The 24,807-nt window shown below is 41.2% G+C and overlaps 1 protein-coding gene across 2 annotated transcripts in view; it reads left to right on the top strand.

Moving 5' to 3' along the window:
• The window catches only part of LOC139450787 (glutamate receptor 2-like), a 100,984-nt gene that overhangs the window by 62,880 nt on the left and 13,297 nt on the right, over window positions 1-24,807 (top strand). For both annotated transcript variants that reach the window (XM_071232621.1, XM_071232622.1), the window contains exons 5-13: window positions 11,100-11,153; window positions 11,917-12,078; window positions 14,580-14,783; window positions 15,754-15,861; window positions 17,527-17,652; window positions 18,855-18,924; window positions 20,746-20,888; window positions 22,377-22,732; window positions 24,408-24,606. In XM_071232621.1, coding sequence (XP_071088722.1) covers window positions 11,100-11,153; window positions 11,917-12,078; window positions 14,580-14,783; window positions 15,754-15,861; window positions 17,527-17,652; window positions 18,855-18,924; window positions 20,746-20,888; window positions 22,377-22,732; window positions 24,408-24,606 — 1,422 coding nt within the window. The remainder of the gene's footprint in view (window positions 1-11,099; window positions 11,154-11,916; window positions 12,079-14,579; window positions 14,784-15,753; window positions 15,862-17,526; window positions 17,653-18,854; window positions 18,925-20,745; window positions 20,889-22,376; window positions 22,733-24,407; window positions 24,607-24,807) is intronic.

Consider the following 24,807-nt stretch of genomic DNA (forward strand, 5'->3'; position numbering starts at 1 on the left):
TTGGCGTATCTTTTCATCTTTCCTTGCTTGTATTTTTTGAGAATCTCTGAGAACGTAGACGTGTCATTATGTATTAGTGAATAACGGAATAACTGGTTGGATGTAATATTGATAAATTTGACGCCAGAAACTTTAATGGGAAATTTATCACATTACCTCATCAGCATTAATGAAGGCGATAGTACCATCTAAGTGTAAGAATTATTGTATTGTCCAAATATAATTATGAATTGTCATTGCAAGAGTAACCAGTCAGTAGTCACGCACCCACGCACGCATGCACACGCACACACGCACACACACACACACACACACACACACACACACACACACACACACATATATATATATATATATATATATATATATATATATATGCTTGTAATTAGGTAACATCTTAAATATTGCTGTAGTCACAATTTAGGTACAGTGTTCGCAAATCCATGCTTGGCCTAAAAAAGCGACTATGCATGTCGTAAGAGGCGACTAACAGGATCGGGTGGTCAGGCTCGCTGACTTGGTTGATACATGTCATCGTATCCGAATTGCGCAGATCGATGCTCTGATGTCAATCAATGGATTGCCGGCATCTAGCTGTAATATTGCTTTGTGTGGTGTTAAACAACAAACAAACCAGATAATATACTAAATTCCCTTATGAGAGAAAAGCGTGAAGATACATAAAGCTACTTTATATGTTTGATCAGCCTTCTTCAGACAAGCAGGAACCGCAAGAGGTGGCCAAACGGTTAAGCCCCTATTTCACCTTAGGCTACAAGATTTAAGAAATTGCGAACACGATTTAAGAAAAGTTGAAAAATCGTGTTGATTCGTGCTCGACCTTGTGGTTTATGCAAATTTCTTAAAAAAACACGACCTTCATACGACCAAAAACTACCCTCATACGACTGAACACGACACTCATACGACCGTCATAAGATATTCATACGCTACAACACTATTTAACCTCATTTAACACGACCCCAATACGACTGTCATACGACCAAACACGACTGTCATACGACCAAACACGACTGTCATACGACCAAACACGACTGTCATACGACCAAACACGACTGTCATACGGCCAAACACGACTGTCATACGACCAAACACGACTGTTATACGACGCCCAAACGACTTAACACGAATCCACAGGGCCGCCATGCGATTAAACACGAATCATTACGATGTCCATACGACTGCAAAAATAAACACGATCTCCATACGACTGAGCAAGACCTTCATACGACATATTTTTGTTTATTTTGGTCACGTGGGTCATGTAGTATATAAGCTGCATTGCAACAGCATTTCTGTGTCAGTCTTCACCAGGTTCAACAACGAACAAGACCCGCAAGAAGCAGATTTTGGTGGTGGTTCAGAGGTAACAGCTTGCTCATCTTCATCCATGGTTGGTGATGAAGGATGTTTCCCTTTCGAAGGTTTTACCTGGAAGAGCTTCCGATTCGGCCGCCTGGGGTTTGGCATGGCTGTAGAATGAGCTTTCACTTTCAGGGGGTTTCCCACGTTCTCACTCAGTCACGTGATGGGCTCTTCCGGTCGTATGACAAACGTATGGATTTCGTGTTCAGGCGTATGGGAGTCGTATGAAAGGCGTATGAAAGTCGTTTTGAATCGTGTTAAAACGTATGAAGGTCGTATGAGTTTCTTCCCATGCTCCCCAACACGACTGAACGCGACTGAACACGATCTTCATACGACTGCATTGCAAAAATTTATAACACGATTTAAGCCCATCCATACGACCGCGCGCGACCGACCACGACTTAACACGAATGAACACGAATGAGTGCGGGACCTTCATACGTTCTAACACGATTTAAGGAAAAATGTTTAATCGTGTTCATTCGTGTTCAGATTCGTGAATGTGAGATAGAGGCTTTAAACTGTTAGCTCAGAGCTCTGGTTAGATTCCCAGGTCGAAGCAGTTTATGGAGACAATGCTTGGTGTCCCCTCCCGCGCTGTTGTCAGAACGTTGCAACAAATCACGAAGACACTCACTCATGCAAGCAAGGTCTGGCACCAGCCGATGTAAATTCAGACGGTTAATCCTTTTCTGAAAATCGCTTGTGGATGGCCCGAACGAGTCCCTTCTGAATAGACGCTGGAAATTAGACTTTTATTCGACCAGTTGCCGAGTCCTCGGGTCTTTATTTCCCCGAAAGGAATGGTCGCAAAAGGTATGAATCATTTATACTGATGGACGTCTTGGGTGTAATTTCGTCAGTCTTCTTCCTTTGCGATCTGTTATTTCTGAGGCGTCCGATACAGTTCGCGTGCAGGTTTTAAAGTGATCATATTATCCCAGACCAAGACTCTACAGCTCTAATCAATTTCCTAAACTTTATTCAACTTTCCACAGACTGAAACCGTTATTTACGACAACTGGAAAGTTCTTCTGTGTCTGTGTTGTGAACATTGAAAACCCGTTTGTCTTGAAAACCCGTTCCCCGACGTTAACGTTTGACAATATGACCAGAAGTATTGTAGATAATTACAACTTTATTATACATACAGACATACAGACAGACAGACAGACACACACACACACACAGATCACGTGACTACCCATTCAGCGAATCAGCAGCAAAGAAACAGTGTAAACTTTAAAGTATGAAATTACATACAAGTACACATAAACATACGCAAACATATACATACACATTCACATACACACATATACATACATTCACATATACATCCACACACACACACATTCCACATATATAAGCACAAACACACACAAACACATATAAAACAAAGAATATGCTTTCGCACATAATTATAATATTATTAATAATAATAATAACAACAATAATAATAATAATGATAATATTAATAAAGAAGTGTTATCTGTAATACACCTCGTCATAATATATCTAACCGCCTAACCGCCTGTAAAGATTCCCCTAACGTATCAGGGGCGGTCGGGTAGCCTAGTGGTTAAAGCGTTCGCTCGTCACGCCGAACACCCGGGTTCGATTCCCGACATGGGTGCAATGTGTGAAGCCCATTTCTGGTGTTCCCCGCTGTGATATTGCTGGAGTATTGCTAAAAGCGGCGTAACACCATACTCACTCACTCACTCCCTAACGTATCAGAACGTCTATAATATTAAGTGTTGTTATTACTGGCGAGTACGTGATGATGAAAACAAATACCCCTTGAGAAAATAAGTTACCTATCTCACCTGTTATATTAACAAAGTACATCAGGACTTGGCTAATCCGTACAAGGTGACTGGGAACTATACCGTCCGTATAAACGGGGTTTTGTTGAATGTGGCTACGGGCTATAAACTGTGCAGCATTGAACACAGCATACAAGATCATATTTCAGAGTTTTAAAAGATAAGCGGAAACGGAAATAGAAACGTGTACTGGTTGCTTAGCAATGTTGTTTTTACCAACCTGAATTAGAAGCTGAAAGTCTATAAATACCGGGAGGTAGTGGTTAAAGCATAAGCTCGTCGCGCTGAAGGCCCGGGTTCGATTCCCTACAAGGGTACAACGTGTGAAACCCATTTCCTGGTGTCCCCCGCCGTGATCATGCTGGAATATTGCTAAAAGCGGCGTAAAACCATACTCACTCACTCTTAAAAAAAAACGTAATTTTCGTAATATAAATATGACATTGAACTCTGATCATGTTCTTTTTTACGATATTTTTAGAAGCACGAGACTTTAAAAACCTCGTTTTGTCTGTTTAAATTGTACTTTAGTTTTGTTTTGTTTTTTTTGATTGGGCGAGTCTGTAGTTGCATCGCTTGGGGTTGTTCTCCCATATTAAACGGACACGCCGTTATATAACTGAAATACTTTTCAAAGCGAAGTTTAACCAAACCCACTCACGCACAACTCTTTTAGCCCTCACTCTGTCTTCTGTTTTGCAAAACAAATCCACAAAATGTCTTGTCAATACAGCAAAAATGTAATAGTTTACGATACCCATCAAGTCCTTTCATGGACGATGTGTGACTTTGAACAAAAATTGTTTCAGTTTTTGTACATCAAACAATCTTCGGTTTCAAATTGAAAAGTCTCGTCAGCACTTGTGGGCTTTCTTCCAGCGATTGTACCGGTCATATTTCATTAACTGAATACATAGAATTGTTTCAAATATTGATTGTCATCCCACCTCAATGAACAGACCTAGTTTCGTATGTCTCCGGTCGGTATTAGTGAAGGTCAGATTTCTTAAAGAATCTAATCATCTCCATGGATATGTATGAAATGAATGGCTGTGCCGTACACATTACCAAGCATGCTCTGGGTTGCATTGACGTGTGAGCAATATATATAGTTTGTTTGTTTGTTGTTTAAAGCAGCGCTCAGCAATATTAAAGCTTTGTGGCGGAGGTCTGTAAATAATCGAGTCTGAACAAGACAATCCAGCGACTGATATCATGAGCATCGATTTACGCAATAGGGATACGATGACATGCATCAGCCAAGTCAGCAAGCCTGACCACCCGATCCTGTTAGTCGCCTCTTACGACAAGCATAGTCGCCTTTCATGGCAAGCATTGGTTGCTGAAGACCAATTCTAACCCAGGTAACATTCTTTGTATCAGAGGGTGTGTAGTGTCGCCGGCCGTGCAGTTAACAAGTCCGTTCGGTTTGATTCCCAAGTGGATATAGTTTTTTCTCCATGAAAGTAAGCCCATTCCTGTTGTTTCCTGAAGGAATATTGCTATTAAAAAAAAGACGCCAAACTATACTCACTTACTTTGTGACGGGTGCCGCCAGTGGCCACGATACGCTCACGTCTTCACGAACACCTTGAAGCATCACTATTTGATAGTGATTCATACATGCTTTTGATATAGTCTCAATCGTACAATCGACTCTGCATTTAGCAGAGATCTCTCATGAATACCTAAACCCTAAGAAATAGTTTTACACAATCTTTTTAGTCAAACGAATTTTTTTTTGTGTTTCCTGGCGCAAAATCGAATTTCCTGTATTTCTTTCAAAATAATCCCAGGAAATGGGTTCTTTGTGGCCCTCAGGATTAGCTTTATTTGGGAATTGTGGAAAACTATTAGAAATTGTTATGGATGACAAGTAGCTTTTGTTCACTTCAAAAACAACGTGCTGAAGATGGACCCACATCCTTTCTGAAGAAGTATACACAGTTTTAATTAAACACATAAAAATGGTATCAAACTACCCTGAGTTATTGTTACAAGTGCTTTGATGTGGACACAGACGGGTTGATCCGTAAAACCAATATGTCAAAAACATATTAATTTTTATTAGTGATTATTAGTTTATAATGGGGTGGGCATGCCGTGGCTCCTCGTGTCACTCTACGGAGTTGTGTCCCTTAGGAGTGCCAGGATCCCAGGATCGTGATCGCTTCAACGACTATGTGTTTGGGACTTAAAACACCAAATGCATTGGTGAGGATACAGTGTGTCAAAAAGCTGTTTTTTTCGATTATCATGAAGCGTCTTCCTAATATTTGAAAATGAGCAAGTCATTGACCCAAGTTGTATTCACAGGAGATGTACATATATGTGGGCAAACAGTCATCTTGGGTCACCGACTTCCTCAGTATTAGATTTTCATTTTCTTTAAATCATTCCTTTTCGCTCATTCAACCATACGTATATATTTGATCATGTCAGAAGTCCCAATTTCCAAACCCTTTAAATATGTCAGATCATTTCTATTCAACTTTCGGTTTCTTTTAAGTCTATTCATATTCCTAAGGTGTATGTCTTTTTCATATCTGGGCGGGGCAGGAAATGCATAGAGTGCGTATCGGCATTAAGGGAAGAACACAAAATCTGTCAGACTCGAAGACAGTATACTGTGCATGCACACACACACACACACACACACACACACACACACACACACACACACACACACACACACACACACACACACACACACACGCATGAACATGCATACGCACACACACACACACACGCATGCGCACGCATACACACACACATACACACATGCGCACGCATACACACACTCACACACACACATGTACATGCATACGCACGCATGCACACATATAAATGCACGCACACAAGCATGCATGCGCGTATGCACGCACGCACACATGCATGCACGTCCTTATATGAGTTTAAGTGTCATCTTGAACGCGACGTTAACCCCATTTCCCCTCACCACACTATGTCGAGTGTCTGTTGCAGAAATTAGTGATACACCTCGTTCCGTACGATTAGGTTTATATCTGTGCCACATTTACGTCTGAACCATTGTCCTCCAGTCTGGAGAGCTGTGAAAGAGCGCCGATTCAGTGGTACTCTGATTGTTGCGTCGTCATGTATCAATCTCCCGTCTTCCCGGAGCCGGTGTCACGTGTGGCAATTGACTGAAGACGATATGTCCGATACAGTTAGCCAAGGCAACCTCAGCGCTGTCCAGCCGGAGAATGGACAGTTGATTCGACAAGGGTCAACGCCAGATACAATTTGCACACCAGCCTCACCCACGCGAAGCTTTGATTACCCCCGATAAGGGCCGCAGGTGGGTATAGAGAATCACTCAGCATGGATCTCAAGAGATGTACTTTACTGTTTGAAATAACGGCACCATTCCAATAGTAGGCGAGCGATAAGACCAATGTCAGATACAATTAACAATAATATGTATGATTCAGATGGTAATCCTTGATCAGGGCTGCAGGGGTATATATACGAACATTGAAAATGAATACCTTTTCATTAAGTTTCTAAAACGAAATCAAAACGATTTCATCACACACGTGATGTTTTCAATTAATTTACAAGAGAGCTGAGTCACCTATTTTCGATAGTGGCACAAGGGGTTCGGACGTTAAGATACATGTATATGCGTGTGGGAAAATCGGGCGTGAACGGTATTTTTGTGAAAAAAAACAACTGGCTAAATTAACACACAAATGGCATCTCTATGCAAAATTATACACATTATCGTGTCACGCAGGGATGAAGAGACCGGCGTGTTCTAACACCGTGATGACACAGCATCCAGACAGAAGATCGTAAATGCTATTGATGGTATTAGTAATGGGGTATGATCAGGAGTCGAGAACGTAGAGACGACAATGTCAGATAGTATTTGCAAACACAACCTATCATTATCTTGTCGTTAAACACAGATATCATGCTGTAACAACGCTCGAACTAGAACCTAATGAGCCCTGAATGTGGATTCCTGATGTGCAATGAAATCGCGTTTCCTTCGACATTCACGCCTTTTCGGACCGTTTCGCAAAGCACATTTAAACATTAAAAATTATTAAAATATATAGAGATTTATTGCAAATACTATTTCAGAAAACGCTATAAATCCTTTTAATGCGGACCTCATCAAACAGGAATCCTCGGATTCCGAAATATTTTTTATTATGTTATTATAGAAATATTTCAGTATCAAAAGGGTTCCTTATTCCGGGTATGTGTTAATCCGGTACATTCCATTGGGAACGGTGGTCCCTTATTACGAGATTTACTTTATACCCGTGCATTATTAGTTGGCGTTACGGTTATGATATTGAATGCCATGTGTGGATTTGTTTTAATTTAATTCCTATGAAGAAAGTAATCAATCCGCAGTGTGCATATACAAATACAAACTGGCTAAGCACGTCGAGTGCGGAGAGTAGCTGCATGGGTGAGTTTCTACCCAGCACTCTTCTCTTCAAAACTTACTGTCATGTTTTAAGGGAGGGGAGAGGGGTGTGACATTCACGGTCCAGGATACTTACAACAAAGCTAGCTTTTCTTTCGCTTTAATTTTGGCCCTTGGAACGCGGCCAATGTCTGGCTTTATCGGACACCTGTCGCAGTCGCTGTGGCAGTCGATGACGTTGGTGTAATCCCCCTGGTCAGGTTTATGTCAGCGTCATCGCTATTTTATTGCAGCACGTGTTCGGTGGTAGCCAGCAGCACGTGAACGTCATTTTACGCAGTGCCTTCAAATTACACACCGGTTTGACCACAGACGATTCCAGTTAAGCGAGAAATTAACTGAAATTGCAAATTTGCAATGATGTTTAGTCTTTGAAGGAGGAATGGAATTTATTTTGGAAAGTTTTTACGAGAACTTCATTCCTCAGAACAGACGTGTGACTGTCATCCACAGAGAGTGAAACCTTTTTGGTCCGCGAGGCCCGACTTTCCGATGAACTTTTATGCACAACTTAGAGGTCGTTTCTGCGTAATGGATTTGTTTAATCCGGAAGTAAAAATAATATGAATAATCATCTTCGTCAAGTGTAGTGTGATTATTATTATTATTATTATTATTATTATTATTATTATTATTATTATTATTATTATCATCATCATTATTATTATTATTATTATTATTATCATCATCATCATCATCATTATTATTATTATTATTATCATTATTATCATTATTATTATTATTATTATTATTGTCTAGTACAAACCTTTAAATGCATATTTGGTGTCTCACTTTAAATTGTATTTCCCTTCAGACAGTTATACATTTTCTAAAAGCAAGAATTTGAATTTGTATGATTTTAGCCTTCGAAATTTAAAAATCTAAAAACACAAATGGGGTTAATCTTCAGCCAAACGAAACACCATTCTCTTAAATCTTCAAAGAGCGGGACAGGACTGCGATTAAGCATATCCAAATATTCATACAATTGCACATACTGCATTTAACGCCTCAGCATCTCTGCAATGATGGCGATGTTTAACTGCTTGGTACTTGGTTCCACCTCAAGCATGTAACGTCTACGACAGACTTGTAAGCCTAAACTATATATCGTTCCATCGGTTACTATGGCTACAGCCCGCGGATTCCTGCCACATGTCAGATTAACTACATCGAACAAAATCTGCAAAAAACAACCGGTACCGAACACTCTTGTGAGATAATAACCGTACCTGGGAGCCTGTTAACCTGTTTCGCCACAAATCTAATTCCAACAAGTACCAAAGCGAGCCAATAGTGGGTCATTCCTAGCGCCGGTAAACATGTGGTGTTTTAAAGGATGTGCTCAATGGCTGCTTGATCTTCTTACCCGCCAAGCCCCACAATCTGCGCTCGCTTTCTTCTCCCCCTCCTTCAACAATAGTTTCCATCTATCCCCTCGTTCCATCCACGCATTAATTTATCCAGTGTAAAATCCAAAGTTCGGAGTTCGGAGTTATCCGAAGTCGGTACAAAACGCCCCAAACCACCCAAACCCCCGAGTACTGATATTATACCATAGGGAAGGTAAGACCTCTCTGATAGTTACATTGTTTTTTCGAGTTTGAATTAAAGCTATATATTTTAAGTTTTGACGGTTGGTAAACAGTTCTGAGCGTAAGTATGATAAAGTGTTGGTAGAGCTGGTTGCTTGTTATTTTTCAACACAATCACTCCAAGGTCATCACACATCTGTCCACGGTGCTGGGGTCCCCGGGTCCAACTGTTGTTGACGGATTGCACCTGCTGGTCAAAAGATCCCCACAGAAGGAATGACGTCATGATCACTTGCATAATGCTTGCCAATCAGGTCTTTCCTTAAGATTGGAAGTTGTAGAAATCTGACGTTGCTAAATCTGGTGAATACGAGAATGAATTCAAAGCCAGTCCTGCATTGCAGACATGGCGGCATCAGACCTGTGCACAGGTGCGTTGTCCTGGAAGAACAACGGGCCATTTTGTTAAAACCATGGACAAGTTCGTGTCACAACAATGTTATTCTTATCGGTCTTATTGACTCTGAATTTCAGTCAATGTGTCCCCAGGAAGTAGAACGATGACGCGACAGAACAGATGTGTCTCTGTGTTATTGTTCCCTTGAGACAGTTCAGTCGCCATTTCATTATAATACAATACAAATAATGTATCACATTGCTTCAACAATTACAAAAGCCTACAACTCAAAATGATATTATTGTTACAAAAATGTTATGAAAGGGAATCTTTGTTCTGGTGCATTTGGAACACAATAATGAAGCGGAAAGAATATACCCGATTTTGTTCTTTGTTAAATTCATTTTTGAAACCGGGACTGTTGTCCGTTTGTGTCCCCTTGAATACATTGACACCGCAAAGTGTTTTGGTGAAAACGGGATGCATAGGTTTTTGAAAGAAATGGGGTGCAGTTAGAAATAACAAATATATATGGAAATAATTCGAGAAACAATCTGCGTTAAATAGTTAAAAAATTAACACCGCCTCTCTGTGTTCGCTCGTCCAGCTCTACGCATGGCTTCGATCCAACATGGGCACATTATGTGAACCCTTTCCTTACTTTGGTTTCAATATATTTTATTAACATAAAAAGGAATTGGCACAATTCATCACAACCATCGCCCCCTCACAAACCTATCCCCAGATCCCCTATGATTTTGCTGGTAACTGGAAAATCGGCATGAAACATCACACACTCACTCCTTGTTATCTGTATCGATAACTCCATATATCGCCTCCATACCAGGAACTAATCTAGTAATCAGAGCAAATAAGATGGAATAGAAGTGTTTCATATTGTCACAGCTCTCATAATGGATATGACAATGTAGCTCGCCTCTCCAGCATCAAACGATGCAATTACGCTGTTCGCTTCATCACCTAGTGCAAACACGGTGTATTACTATTGGCCACCGCGACAGCCCGGTGTTTCAGAGACTGTCTGGTCGCGCCACAGTCACCCACATATAAACACCCTGGATCGATAACATGCACAACAACAGACAATCTAGTTATGCGTATAAACGTCTATCTTTCCTCGTGCTGCAATGTTCGGTTGTCAGGAAGCCGAGAACAATATAAGGGAGTTAACTCTTGGAATCGAATTTTAGTATGCCAACAACGACTGTCTCCCTTTATCTTTTATCGCAATCCGTTGCCTCGCGGGTAATGCCACAAGTTCATTATTTTCTTGATTATTTGATACGTTTATCGCATACTTAGTTTTTATCCTAATTTGTCGTGATTGGGTTGGCATTAAACTACGTTGCCATAACAATCTCGCTGTAATACCGCAACATCGTCAGAAATAATGTTATTTATTTTTTGAAAATATAGTATTGCCAGTCTTAAAACAAAACCAAGACTTTCATTTTCTTTTTCAGATACCCGAAGTTGGTATGAACAAATATGGCTACAATTATCTGCTGGGATCTTTGGTGAGTTGATTTATCTGGTTAAACACTGCATTGTCGCATCAGTATTATTAACTTGGTTGACTATAATATATGTAAATATGTCAATGTTTAGCTTTATTTACAGCAAACTAATTTATCGTTCAACATGTTTTTGATCTGACTCAGACAACTCTCAGTTTGGTCAATGAGTAAAGTCTGTCCATGAAGCTGCTTAAAAAAACATAATGTCGGACACATTGCAATGAATAGTGAGTAAGGAGGTCGGCCATGTTTTATAAACAATATATTATATTGTATATATTTTGCTCTTTAGTACACTGTTAGTATCGTTGGAGTTCATGTTATGGAACCCGTGAAGATCCGGGGTAGAATAGGGCTTCAGCAACCCAAAAGGCGACTATGCTTGTCGTAAAAGGCGACTAACGGGATCAGGTGGTCGGGTTCGCTAACTTGGTTGATGCATGTCATCAATCCCAATTGCGTGAATCGATGTTTATGATATCAATCACTGGATTGTCTGGTCCAGACTTGATTATTTACAGACCGTCGTCATAAAGCTGGAATATTGCTGAGTGCGGCGTAACACAACAAACCAAACCAATCATGTTATGGATTACACAATCTTCTTTATAATATTTTTTTATTTTTTTGCAATAAAAGTGACTGACAGGCAGAATTTAAAGTGACGTGTCAATGCCCGAAAACATTGTTATCCTAATATATGTACCAGTTTCTTACTTTACAACTTACTTTACGTCTATATGTGAAACAATATCTCTTTCAGGATTTCAAAAATTTAAATTTGACACGCTATCGTCACGGTGGTGTCAACGTCACAGGATTCCAACTTCTCGACGAGAAAAACGAGATTAGCCGAGATTTCCTGGAGGCCTTGGGCATGACCCCTGGGCGTTTCTCGTCCCCCAAGGATTACCAGTCCGTCCCGGTAAGTCAGTACAGGTCATGACGTACCAGGGCCCTGCACCACAAAGCGATCGTATAGCTTAGACAATCGTAGCTCCAATACTTTAAGACCGCCTCCGTGGTCTAGTGGTAGAGCGTCCGCCCGGAAGGGGGGTTCGGTCCCCGGCCGCGTCATACCAAAAGACGTTAAAAGATGGTACTTGTTGTGACCCTGTCTGACGCTCGGCATTAAGTTCATAAAACAAGGACTGGTCGGCTCGGAGTCAGTATACTGTGTCTGAGTGGGGTATTCATGTTAAACTGCGGCATGATATCTCAGTGTACTAGCACTATAAATCGGCACCTGTCCGGACTAGTACAAGCAGCCATACACGTGCATGCACGTCGCCATATAAGTGCAATAATCTTGGACGCGACGTTAAACCCAATTTCACCTCACCTCACCTCACCTCACCTCACCTCACCTCCAATACTTTAACATAGGCTTACGACAGACGTAGCATCAAGATCGCTTCATGGAACGGGTCCAATGTCTACTTTCTCATCTGTAACGTTTATGCTGTGTATGCTATGCTGTGTGGATGTATAGAACTGGATGTGTCGAAGTCCCGGTTGTATATATGTTTAATAACTGAATTGTTCTTTTGTCATCAACAACTCCTGTGGAGAGTACACATACAAGAGGCTTGCCTCTCCAGGCTCGACCGCCTTGGCGCATCACTGCACCATAGTGCGACCTGGCTGATCTCCGTGGTGAACACATTTCACATCATATAATATACAAGTTGACAATGTGTAGGAATTCACGGAGCTTACTCCTAATAATAAATTGATAATTGGTTCCTATAACTTCATCCTTGTTTTAAAAATGTTTTTGGGATTTTGATTTTCAGATACAATATTGATTTAATTAGCTACCTCATCACCTGTCGTTGTAGTAAACACTTAATGAGGATAATATGGAGCCGGATTTGAATCTGCTACATCTCAGCAGAATGCAAAATGATTAAACCCATTGTGAAACCATCATAGGTCAAACTATAGGTCATTATCCAAAATTACAAAGAGAAATCATATGTCAACAAATACATGGTTTAATCACTCGAATCTGTTGATTTCGCCCCTTCGGTGCTGGTTAACTCTACTTTCGGATTCAGTGAGTGAGTGAGTTTGGTTTTACGCCACTTTTAGCAATATTCCAGCAATATCACGGCGGGGGACACCAGAAATGGGCTTCACACATTGTACCCATGTCGGGAATCGAACCCGGGTCTTCGGCGTGACGAGCGAACGCAATAACCACTAGGCTACGCGATCGCCCCTTTTTTCGGATTTAACAGACTCTCGTGATTTCTACATTACATATTCTTCTAGATGACGAGGTGTAACAAATATTTTTATAAATAATAAAATCTGCCAGCTTGTGTTCATATAAAATTTCCAAACAGTGACACTCTTCCTACATATGTCCACGCCCAAATCGTCAGGGTAAAATGACTTCTTCTCTTTTTTTAACGCCGCACTCAGCAATATTCCAGCTATATGACGGCGATCTGTAAATAATCGAGTCTGGACCACACAATCCAGTGATTGACATCATGAGCATCGATCCACGCAATTGGGATACAATGACATGCATCAACCAAGTCAGCGAGCCTGACCACCCGATCCCGTTAGTCGCCCCTTACAAGCATATTCGCTTATTACAGCAAGCATGGGTTGCTGAAGGCCTATTCTACCCCGGATCGAATCTGTAAATGCCCTAATAATTACTGAGGATAACCCAACGTTCATAAATAAATAGCCCCGTTAAGATTTCGGCAATATTTTCCCAGTACCCCGTGCCTGGCGTAAGAGCCGCGATTAAGATAAGATGAGATTAGATGTTTATCCCAAGGGAAATTTAAATTACACAGTTGATTAGCATTAAAATATGAAAATAAGAAAATATATGATATTAAAATATGTACATAAGAAAAATAACACACATAATATAACCACAGGTAAAAACATGTAGAGAATTAGGTCCGGGTTAGAATAGGTCTTCAGTAACCCATGCTTGCCGTAACGGGCGACCATGTTTGTCGTAAGAGGCGACAAACGGGATCGGGTGGTCAGGCTCACTGACTTGGTTGAAGCATGTCATCGTACCCAAATTGGGTGGATCGATGCTCATGATGTCAATCACTGGAATGTCTGGTCCAGACTCGATTATTTACAGACCGCCGTCACATCGCTGGAATATTGTTGAGTGCGGCGTTTAACAACAAACAAACACACAAACAAACAATGGGCGATCGCGACCAGGCGGGCTGTGTGTCATCTTGCACGGACAGAGGGGATCGCAAACCATGCCATTTTCTGGGCCCTGGTTCGATTACTACGGGACGCCGCGATATAGAAGGAAGGTTGATGACATATGACATGTTTACACCCAATACTCCATTCCCTCTCTCACATAGACTCATGTCGTCTAACCATTCCCCATGTGTTGTGGTGTTCAGTACTGTAATCCCTGTTCAGGTCCGCGCGGCCCTGTTGGTGGATGCTGTGTACCTGCTAGGCCAGGCCATCTACAGCATGATGCAGAACGACACCGACGTGTTCCGCTACAACTTCAGGCGAGGAGACCTCTACACCTACAACGACACTAAGGGGATCCCATGTGATAAACGCCCGCCTGTGCCTTGGATGCACGGGGAAGAAATTCTACACAGAATAAAACAGGTAAAGAACAGGAGTGTGTTTTTCTGTTTTCGTGCGTGCGTGCGTGCGTGCTTGCGTGTGTGCGTGTGTGAGCGTGCGTGCGTGCGTGCGTGCGTGCGTGCGTGTGTGTGTGTGTGTGTGCAGGCGTGTGTGTGCAGGCGTGCGTGCGTGCGTGTTACGTGTGTGTTTGTGTGTGTTTGTGTGTGTACATGTATATGTCACGAATGCGTGTGCGTGCGTGCGTGCGTGCGTGCGTGCGTGTGCGTGTGCGTGTATGCGTGCGTGCGTGCGTGCGTGCGTGCGTGTGTGTGTGTGTGTGTGTGTGTGTGTGTGTGTGTGTGTGTGTGTGTGCAGACGTGCGGGTGTGCGTGCGGGTGATGTGTAAAATATTCCAGCTACATGACGGCGGGCTGTAAATAATCGAATCTACACCAGACAATTCATTGACGGATATTGTGAGAAAATATCCACGTGATCGGAGAATGAAGCCACGTAATCAACCAAGTCACCCGAGCCATTGTGAGAAAATATCCACGTGATCGGAGAATGAAGCCACGTAATCAACCAAGTCACCCGAGCCATTTAGTCGCCTCGTACGGCCAACAGAGATTTCTGGGGACCAATACGAACCCGGAAGCCCGGGCTATATAATATATGCCATGACATAATTCATTTCAATTATTAATGGGACCCGTGAAGATCCGGGTTAGAATAGGTCTTCAGGAAGCCATGCTTGCCGTTAAAGTTGACTATGCTTGTCGTAAGAGGCGACTAACGGGTTCGGGCGATCAGGCTCGCTGACATGATTGATGCATGTCATCGTATCCTAACTGCGTAGATCGATGCTCATGATGTAAATCACTTGATTGTCTGGTCCAGAATCGAATATTGATAGACCGCCGTCATATAGTTGGAATATGTCCGAGTGCGGCGTTAAACAACAAACAAACAAACAAACACTCAGTAATAGCATCCATAACGATGTTTCCAGATGCAGCCCACGGGTCTGTCTGGCGTTCTTTCCTTCGACAGGAAGGGATTCAGACAGGACTACAGCCTGGGGGTGTACTCCGTCAGTCTGGACAACGGACCCTCAAAGGTAAGGATGCTATTCTCTGCAAGTCAACATCTGTAGGATTGGCCGTCAAAGGCTATAGTGGGGTGTTCAGTAATCCCGGATAATGGCCTGTCCAATGTTACAACGGTGTCTTCAGTACAATGGTGTGTTCAGTAGAATGGTATATTCGGTAGAATGGGGTTTCTTTTCAGTAGAATGGTATATTCAGTAGAATGGGGTTTCTTTTCAGTAGAATGGTATATTCAGTAGAATGGTATATTTACTAGAATGGTATATTCAGTAGAATGGTGTATTAAGTAGAATTGTATATTTACTAGAATGGTATCTTCAGTAGGATGGTATATTTACTAGAATGGTATATACAGTAGAATGGTGTATTAAGTAGAATTGTACATTTACTAGAGTGGTGTATTCAGTAGAATGGTATATCCATTGAAATAGTATACTCACTAGAATGGTGTATTCAGTAGAATGGTATATTTACTAGAATGGTATATTCAGTAGAATGGTGTATTAAGTAGAATTGTACATTTACTAGAATGGTGTATTCAGTAGAATGGTATATCCAATGAAATGGTATACTCACTAGAATGGTGTATTCAGTAGAATGGTATATCCAATGGAGTGGTATATTCACTAGAATGGTGTACTCGGTAGAATGGTATATCCAATGGAGTGGTATATTCACTAGAATGGTCTATTCAGTAGAATGGTATATCCAATGGAGTGGTGTACTCAGTAGAATGGTGTATTCGTGGGTTTCACTAAAGTGGTAGACGCATGCGACCTGCGTGAATGTAGAAGTCATGATACATGTTCAACTGAAGTAATGTTCAAAATGACATTTAACCCTGACCTGGTGAAACTGTTGAACGCCTTTACATGGTTATTTGATAATTTGGAATATTCACCATAAAACATGAATAAAAAGCTCCGACTGACAATGGCGTGAGAACAGCCACGTGTAGCAATATGCCAGTCATTACACGATGTGTTGTGCTGACAATAGACTTCATCTGACTACCCTGTCGGTTGAGTGAGTGAGTTTGGTTTAACGACGCTTTAAACATTATTTCAGTTATATTCGACGTGCCAGCTTGATGTGGGGAAAAAGCCCGACGTATTGCAAGCGTTTGCCACTTGCTGAACCCACGAGCACGGGTGTGGTGCTGACAAACCTTAATACATAATCAGGGCGAACCGGGTTTCGAACCTAAAATTATCGGATATTGGCGCTGGCTTCTGTTACTCTTGTGGGACAGCGAATTATGGCGTCTTGGGCAACGTAAGGCCCCGTTCAACAAAACGATCCAAACGTTCAGTCTTTGCGCCCATACACTCTAACAAAGATTCACGATGGTCTCAGCGCTAAGATCGCTTTGTGGAGCCGGGCCCAGGGCATGGGATCCTTGTACCCTGGAGTGAGTGAGTGAGTATGGTTTAACGCCGATTTTAGCAATATTCCAGCAATATCACGGCGGGGGACACCAGAAATGGGCTTCACACATTGTACCCAAGTCCGGAATCGAACCCGGGTCTTTGGCGTGATTGTACCCTGGATAACGGGTTTACCAGAGAGTACCGTGTCGGTAGACTAAAATGTATTTCATTTTATCGCTTTCAATTATAAATATCACCATGGCTCATAGAGGCACTGATCCGCCACTGTTGCTGTTTGACTTGCAGATCGGCACCTGGTACAGCAGCGAGCGGGGCTTCGAGAGTGAGAAGCAGGATGCAGGGCAACAGATGTATGAGCAGTATCCAGAGCGAGGAGCCAACTCCACCACCAAGACCATAACGTCTATATTGGTAATAGGATTCACCGTGTCCGCCCCATCATACACCAGACCGCCTCCGTGGTCTAGTGGTAGAGCGTCCGCCCGGAGAGCGGTACTTGTTGTTACCCTGTCTGACGCTTGGCAATAAGGGCATAAAACAAGGACTGGTCGGCTCGGAGTCAGAATACTGTGTCTGAGTGGGGTATTCATGTTCAACTGCGGCATGGTATTTTAGTGGACTAGCACTATAAAATCGGCATCAGTCAGGACTAGCACAAGCACACACACACACACACACACACACACACACACACACACACACACACACACACACACACACACACACGTGCATCCACGTCGCTATATGAATACAATAAAATCTTGGACGCGACGTTAAACCCCATTTCACCTCATCCATCATACATGATCAACAACTGCGTCCAGTATTTTGAAGACTTGTTGCAAATAGCGTTCTTTCTTTTATTGCATAAAAAGGTATTTGCACTGTGTTTTGGACACATGTACTATATATCTTATATATAATAATGTGACTTTAGAAGCACGGAAAATGTATTTGTGTTTAACTGGGCTCAAAATGGACCTCATGTTTTTACTAAACACGTTCCATATTGTTGTGGAAATATTTTTAAATTAATAATTTTGAAATTCAAACCTTAAGATCTTTATCCGGTGTCTTTACCCAAGTACAACATATGCATAAAAACATCAACCTTGATACGTTGTTAATGGACGTACAGTTAGATGGATGATAAATCGCCATATAGTCCATATAATTATATGGAATAAATGATGGTTAAATAGACAAATCAAATTGAACATTTCTTTCAATTTTCAGTTACATAAAAAACAAACTCGGTACACTTTGTTTTGTGGTTTTCTTATTTCTCTTCAATGGTGTGTTCCGATTGCATTAAAATCCTTAAGTTTTGAAAACAATGGTTTGTTTCAGTTTGTTTGATGGATTGTTTGATAGATTGTTTGGTAGATCGTTTGGTAGATTGTTTGATGGATTGTTTGATAGAATGTTTGATGGATTGTTTGGTAGAATGTTTGAGGGATTGTTTGGTAGATTGTTTGAAGGATGGTTTCATGGACAGTTTATGTTCATGTCGGAAATAAATTACCATTTTTTTTAACAAAATGAAGACTTTTCACACCTACTAAAACGACTGCAGTCATTACATACTGTTTAACGTTACTGTTCACTTTCAGATAGATCCTTTTTTGATGTGGGCCAAGGAAGATGCGGGAAGGCCCAAGATTGGTAATGAGAGGTTTCAAGGTAAATATACACAGTGTGGTTATTCACGAGAGGTGTCTACATTAAGTGTCGAATTTGGATCATCCTGATAATAAGTTCGACTTATCTTTCGACACATCCGAAAACAGTTGTTAAGAAGTTACATTTAAACATTGATGGTGATGCAGGGTATATTGATATTTTTCAGTTAGACTTATCGGGGAAATTTCGTACTTTTGTCATTTTTTAATTGGGACTGAAACATAAGATCGAGACAACCGATTATTCGACACATCCGATTTCATATCAGAGGTCATGACATGGCATCAATTGAAGGAACTTGCAAGGAAACTGAAAACTGAAAATTTGAACATCATACATTAACACAACCGTGTGGTGGTTTATTTCATATTCAAATCCGACTTGACCCGTCAAGATCATGGGTAGAATAGGTCTTCCAAATTAACGCTGTGTCTGAGGAAATCGTGAACAGAAATCGTCATTTAAATCGAATTTGTTGATGGACATTTCTCAGTTTATGAGAAGTTTATGGACAAAGTTTATGAAGAAGTTTATGGACAAAGTAGACACTATCTATGAATAACAACTTCTTTATTTTTCTGTAATGGCGACGTTTCGGTACAGATCCTTAAACAACGTCGCCATTACAGTAAAATACAGAAGTTATCCATGAATTGTCTACTTTGTCATTTAAATCTTCAAAAGAAAATGTAACTCAACTGAGGGGCAAAACAAAGTATACCGACATTTTATGCAATTGAAAATTGAAAAAAGAAACTGTTGTTAAATTCAATTATGTTCTTTCAACCATCACTCATTCCTGCAACAATAACCAATGGCTGAAATTATGTTGTGTAAAAAAAATTGGTTCAGTGAAGACTGGAGTAAGAAATACATTTGCAACCACTTGACCAATGTTCTATACAGTTACACAGCTCTAGTGGTAGAGCGTCCGCTCGGAGAGCGAAAGGTCCGGGATCGATCCCCGGCCGCGTCATACCAAAAGACGTTAAAAAATGGTACTTGTTGTTACCCTGTCTGGCGCTCGGCATTAAGGGGCTAAAACAAGGACTGGTCGTCTCGGAGTCAGTATACTGTGTCTGAGAGGGGTATTCATGTTAAACTGCGGCATGGTATCTCAGTGGGCTAGCACTATAAATCGGCATCAGTCCGGACTAGTACAAGCAGCCACACACACACGTGCAAGCACGTCGCTATATAAGTGCAATAATCTTAGACGCGACCTTAAACCCATTTTCACCTCACCTCACCTCACCTCACCTCACCTCACCTCACCTCACCTCTACTTTTTGTAATTTTTAAATCAAATTATGTTGTTGTTTTTTAAATAAAACCATGTAGACGTATTCTATGAGTGCTAACAAAGCGCCAGTACAATTCATTTTTATATACAGTACACTACGTTTATAACAAACACGTTTATAATGAACTGTTGACGAACTTATTTTTTTGTCCCGGCCACTGCTGTATATGTGCTATACATATGCTTATAACGAACTACGGTTACTACGAACCGAGTGACCGAGTGACCGAGTGACCCCTTTGAGTTCGTTATAACCGTAGTTTGCTGTGTTATGTCGCTAACTTAAGATATTTTCAACTGACACTAAAACAATGATAAAATGAAGTGTGGGGTATAGTTTTTCTTACTTCTCAGTCTTTGTATTGTACAAGAAAGTAGGATCGCTGTTGATGATAGAAAGTCGCATAATGGAGGATTTACAAACATTTTTAGGTTATCGTGTTTTGTTACCGTAACGATACAACGTAATTCTAATTTTCTCATTCGTTTTTTTTTTGGTCTTTCTTTTGTGTTGCTAGGCTACGCCGCTGACCTGTCCTACGCCATGTCTCAGAAGGTGGGTTTCGACTACTATATCAGGCTTGTGAAAGATGGAGCCTACGGATTGAAAGAGAATAACTCTCAGAAATGGAATGGTATGATCGGAGAACTCACACGAAAGGTCAGAAGACATATTGCTTTCACTGGTGTTTTTTCTATTCTATTTGTTCTATGTTTCATTTTGTTTATTTTCTTTATTATCATTTTATGTTATCGTTTATCATTTTTTAATACTCACCTATTTAGGGACCGACCATTTCATATGGGGACTGGGATTTCTACGGAGATTAGATATTGTTTCAGCTTCAGCTCAAAAAACAGATATTTTGTTTTGTTAATAAATATGAGCTTGAATTGGGGTTTTTTTTAAGAAAAACACCTTGCAACAATGTAATTTTTGTGGCTGGCAATTTCTTTTTATTTCAAAAGTCTGGAGCATAATTATTTTTTTCAAGAATTTTCTGAGGCAATTAATTTTTTTCATTAAAATCCCAGCCGCCACCCACACAATCTAGATACAAAGTAGTGTTTGTTGCCTGGCGCCACAGAGCAGTACTCCTGCCACACAACGACGGCTGTAAACAACCGAGTATTGATCCGGGGGAGAATAGGTCTTCAGCCACCCATGCTTGCCCTAAAAGGCGACTATGCTTGTCGTAAGATTGTCTCGATTATTTACATACCGTCGTCATATAGCTGGAATACTGCTGTGTGCGGCGTTAAACAAACAATCGTGTATTGAGCAGACAAACGATACATTAATTGTGAATTTACGTCAGTTAATATGTACAAGTGCACAGATTCTGATGCTTACAACTAAAGAAAATCAACAAATAAGCATGTTCGTTTTGCAACACAGTGGGGGTGGGGGTGGGATGGGGTAGGGGGTCAATTATGTCCAGTTAAAGTCCGTGAAAAACCGCACATGATTATCAAAGGCTATAAATATTGCCAAATAATATTTAACGAAACTGAGGTTTAATGACTTAATATCCCGCTAGTCTAATGGTAATGCCAGTCAGCTGAGTGCCAATCACAAGACATCTGTCTTAGCTGACATGGGTCTTTTTTCTTGTGTGAAAGCAAAGATCTCTTTTGGGGCTACAATTTCAAGAGCAAAGTATAGGTGCAATAGGTATCTATATTGCAGTAGATAAATAAAATAACACATGTACATGAAGGGAAATTGAAATCCTCCACGTGTTAATAATAAATACATTCGTAAAAACATCAGACTTTATGCCTTTGTTTCTCATAGTGAATGAGTGAATAGGTTTTACTCCGTTTTAGCAATATTCCAGCAATATCTAGGGGACACCAGAAATGGGCTTCACAGATTGTAACCATGTCGGAATCGAACACGGATCTTCGGCGTGACGAGCGAAGGTTTTAACCCCTAGGCTACCCGATCGTCCCTGTTTCTTATAGCATGTTAAAGGGACATACAAACTATTTGGGGGTATATGTAAGGGTGTGGAAATACTGAGAATAGAGTATAGAGAATATCGAGACCATCCAGCATGCGAACACTTTATTTTAAGAGATACTTTTCTTCCAGACTGTAAAACGGTCGGTCCCTGAGACGACTCTGCTTATTTGTTTTTCCTAGGAAGCCGATATGGCAATAGCTCCATTGACCATCACAGCAGATCGAGAACGTTTTGTGGACTTCTCCAAACCTTTCATGAACTTCGGTATCAGCATCATGATCAAGAAGCCCGAAAAGCAGAAGCCGGGCGTGTTCTCCTTCATGCAGCCCCTGCGGGTGGAGATCTGGGTGTGCATCACGGTGGCCTACATCGGCGTCAGTGTGGGGCTGTTCCTGGTCAGCCGATTCAGCCCCCTCGAGTGGAAGAAGGGCCCCGAGGCTACAGGGGAGGAAATGGCCAATGAGTTCTCCTTATTCAACTCATTCTGGTTCTCTATGGGTGCGCTCATGTTCCAAGGAAGCGACTCCTGTCCGAGGTGAGTTCTCATCGCTCGACTCCACTCGGGTTATTCCGCGAAGTACACATGATACTGAAGGCAACCATCATTCGTGACGGACTCGTGTTATTTCGGGACAAGCCGAATAGCGACTCGTTCCCCTCTTGTGGCCATTTTTGTGACCGGGTTCCGTCTTAGCGCAAACGGGCATAACTAAAACAATTGTCAACATCGATAGGGGGACGAGTCTTCTTGCAGGTTACGGAAAAGGGCGAGTGGTGACGAATGGGCGACCATTAGACCCGCCGATTCATTCGTCACATCTCGCCATGATCCGTAACGTTCAAGAAGACTCGTCCCTTCTATCAATGAATGTTATGTGTGAAAACACGACAAATCATGGATTTGACTTGTCTGGAAGTAGACGACTAGGTTACGAATATGTCGGTCGATTCCGGAGTGACACAAACGTTCGCGACTGAACCCGAATGTCAATGTGGACCTAAGGTAAAAAGGACGTCAACAGTTTGTGTACCGGCTAGTCACTTACGACAAAGGGAGACAATTTAAGGGGAGGTAATTCTTGTATGACAATAGTTCCGTCAAAGTGTCATGTTCACTGCAATGAAATATCAAGTGGCATGTTCACTTCAGTGAATTATCAAGTGTTATGTTCACTGCAATTAAAATATCACTTTTCCCAACTTCGGAAAATTAGTCTTTCACACTGAAGTACGAGTATATATAATAAAACTGTGTACGGTGTGTTGTGGGCATAGTCTGTTAACATGTAATATCACGACTCAAGTGCAGCCCGAGTGTATATGGCGGAGAAGGCCGAGGGAATCCAAGTGGTATGAGAGAGAGACAAATGTTCTCCGGTACGGTCCGGTATTGGGCCAACTCCGGGCTCGATCTGGAGGTTGTTGTATTTATAATGCCATGTGTAAAACCGACACTTTCTGCCTGTGTAATTGGTGTTAATATTATCTGCTACGTTGATAGTACTGATTTAACAGGAAAATTGAAACTTTATTAAACCATTCAAGAACTGAAAGTTGATATACAAAGGGAGACAATTCTATACCGAACTGTGACATACCGGCTCGTGACAATTGCTAAAACATGTCTAAAAGGGGCCGTTTGAGTTATGGTACTCAACAACTACGACATCAGTTAACACCCGGCGCTGTGTTAATCGAATACTACATGAAAGGCTTTAACCGGAGAAATATACATACGTTTTTTTTCTAAATTACCGTAGATCTAAATGAAATGTCAAAACAAATCGATGTCGACCTAAGTCAGCGTGACTTATCCATGGCAATTAACATAGTGTCTTTTAATTTCTGAATCATGTATATATCTTGGACATCAATGACTCTCAAATCTTAGTTTCCGTGCTCAATGCAGTTGCTCAATGCGTCTGGCTTCAATAATAATAATGTTATATTGAAACTGCATTAGCAACGTCTTACGACGAAGGCGTTCGAGTTCTAATATTAATAAACTCTTTTCACTTATGTGAATATTTAAGCAAATCCTATATAAACTTGATAATTTCCAAGTATGTTTTGCATAGTTTGATTAAATTAAATATTAATTAAATTGATTTGCCATTCAATTTGCGAGATTTTGTACCTGATCTTTTAATAATTCACATTGTTTTCGCTAAATATTATTTTATTCTCCCATATATTTGTTTCTGTTTCAGATCGGTGTCGGGTCGTATAATAGGAGGGGTATGGTGGTTTTTCGTCCTCATAATCATATCCTCCTATACCGCTAACTTGGCTGCCTTCCTCACTATAGAGCGGATGTTTACACCCATAGAGTCGGCTGACGACCTTGCCAAGCAGACGACAATCAAATATGGAACGATTGATTCAGGAACATCGTTACTTTTTTTCAAAGTGAGTTTTGTCACATTCACAACGACCTAAAACCCCGATTGTATTGTGTACTTCAGACCGGAAACTACCCAAGCGCATATCCGGTAGCTCAAAGTAGAAGCAATTGGTTCCAGCAGTGGACGACCAATAAAAGCTCCTATTGTCAAACCATCAAAGAGCATGTATAGCCAGAGCAGGTGATCCCGGACAAACGAGGGAAGG

The sequence above is a fragment of the Haliotis cracherodii genome, unplaced genomic scaffold, assembly GCF_022045235.1.
Source record: "Haliotis cracherodii isolate W230 unplaced genomic scaffold, xgHalCrac1.p SCAF_8, whole genome shotgun sequence".
NCBI lineage: Eukaryota > Metazoa > Mollusca > Gastropoda > Lepetellida > Haliotidae > Haliotis > Haliotis cracherodii.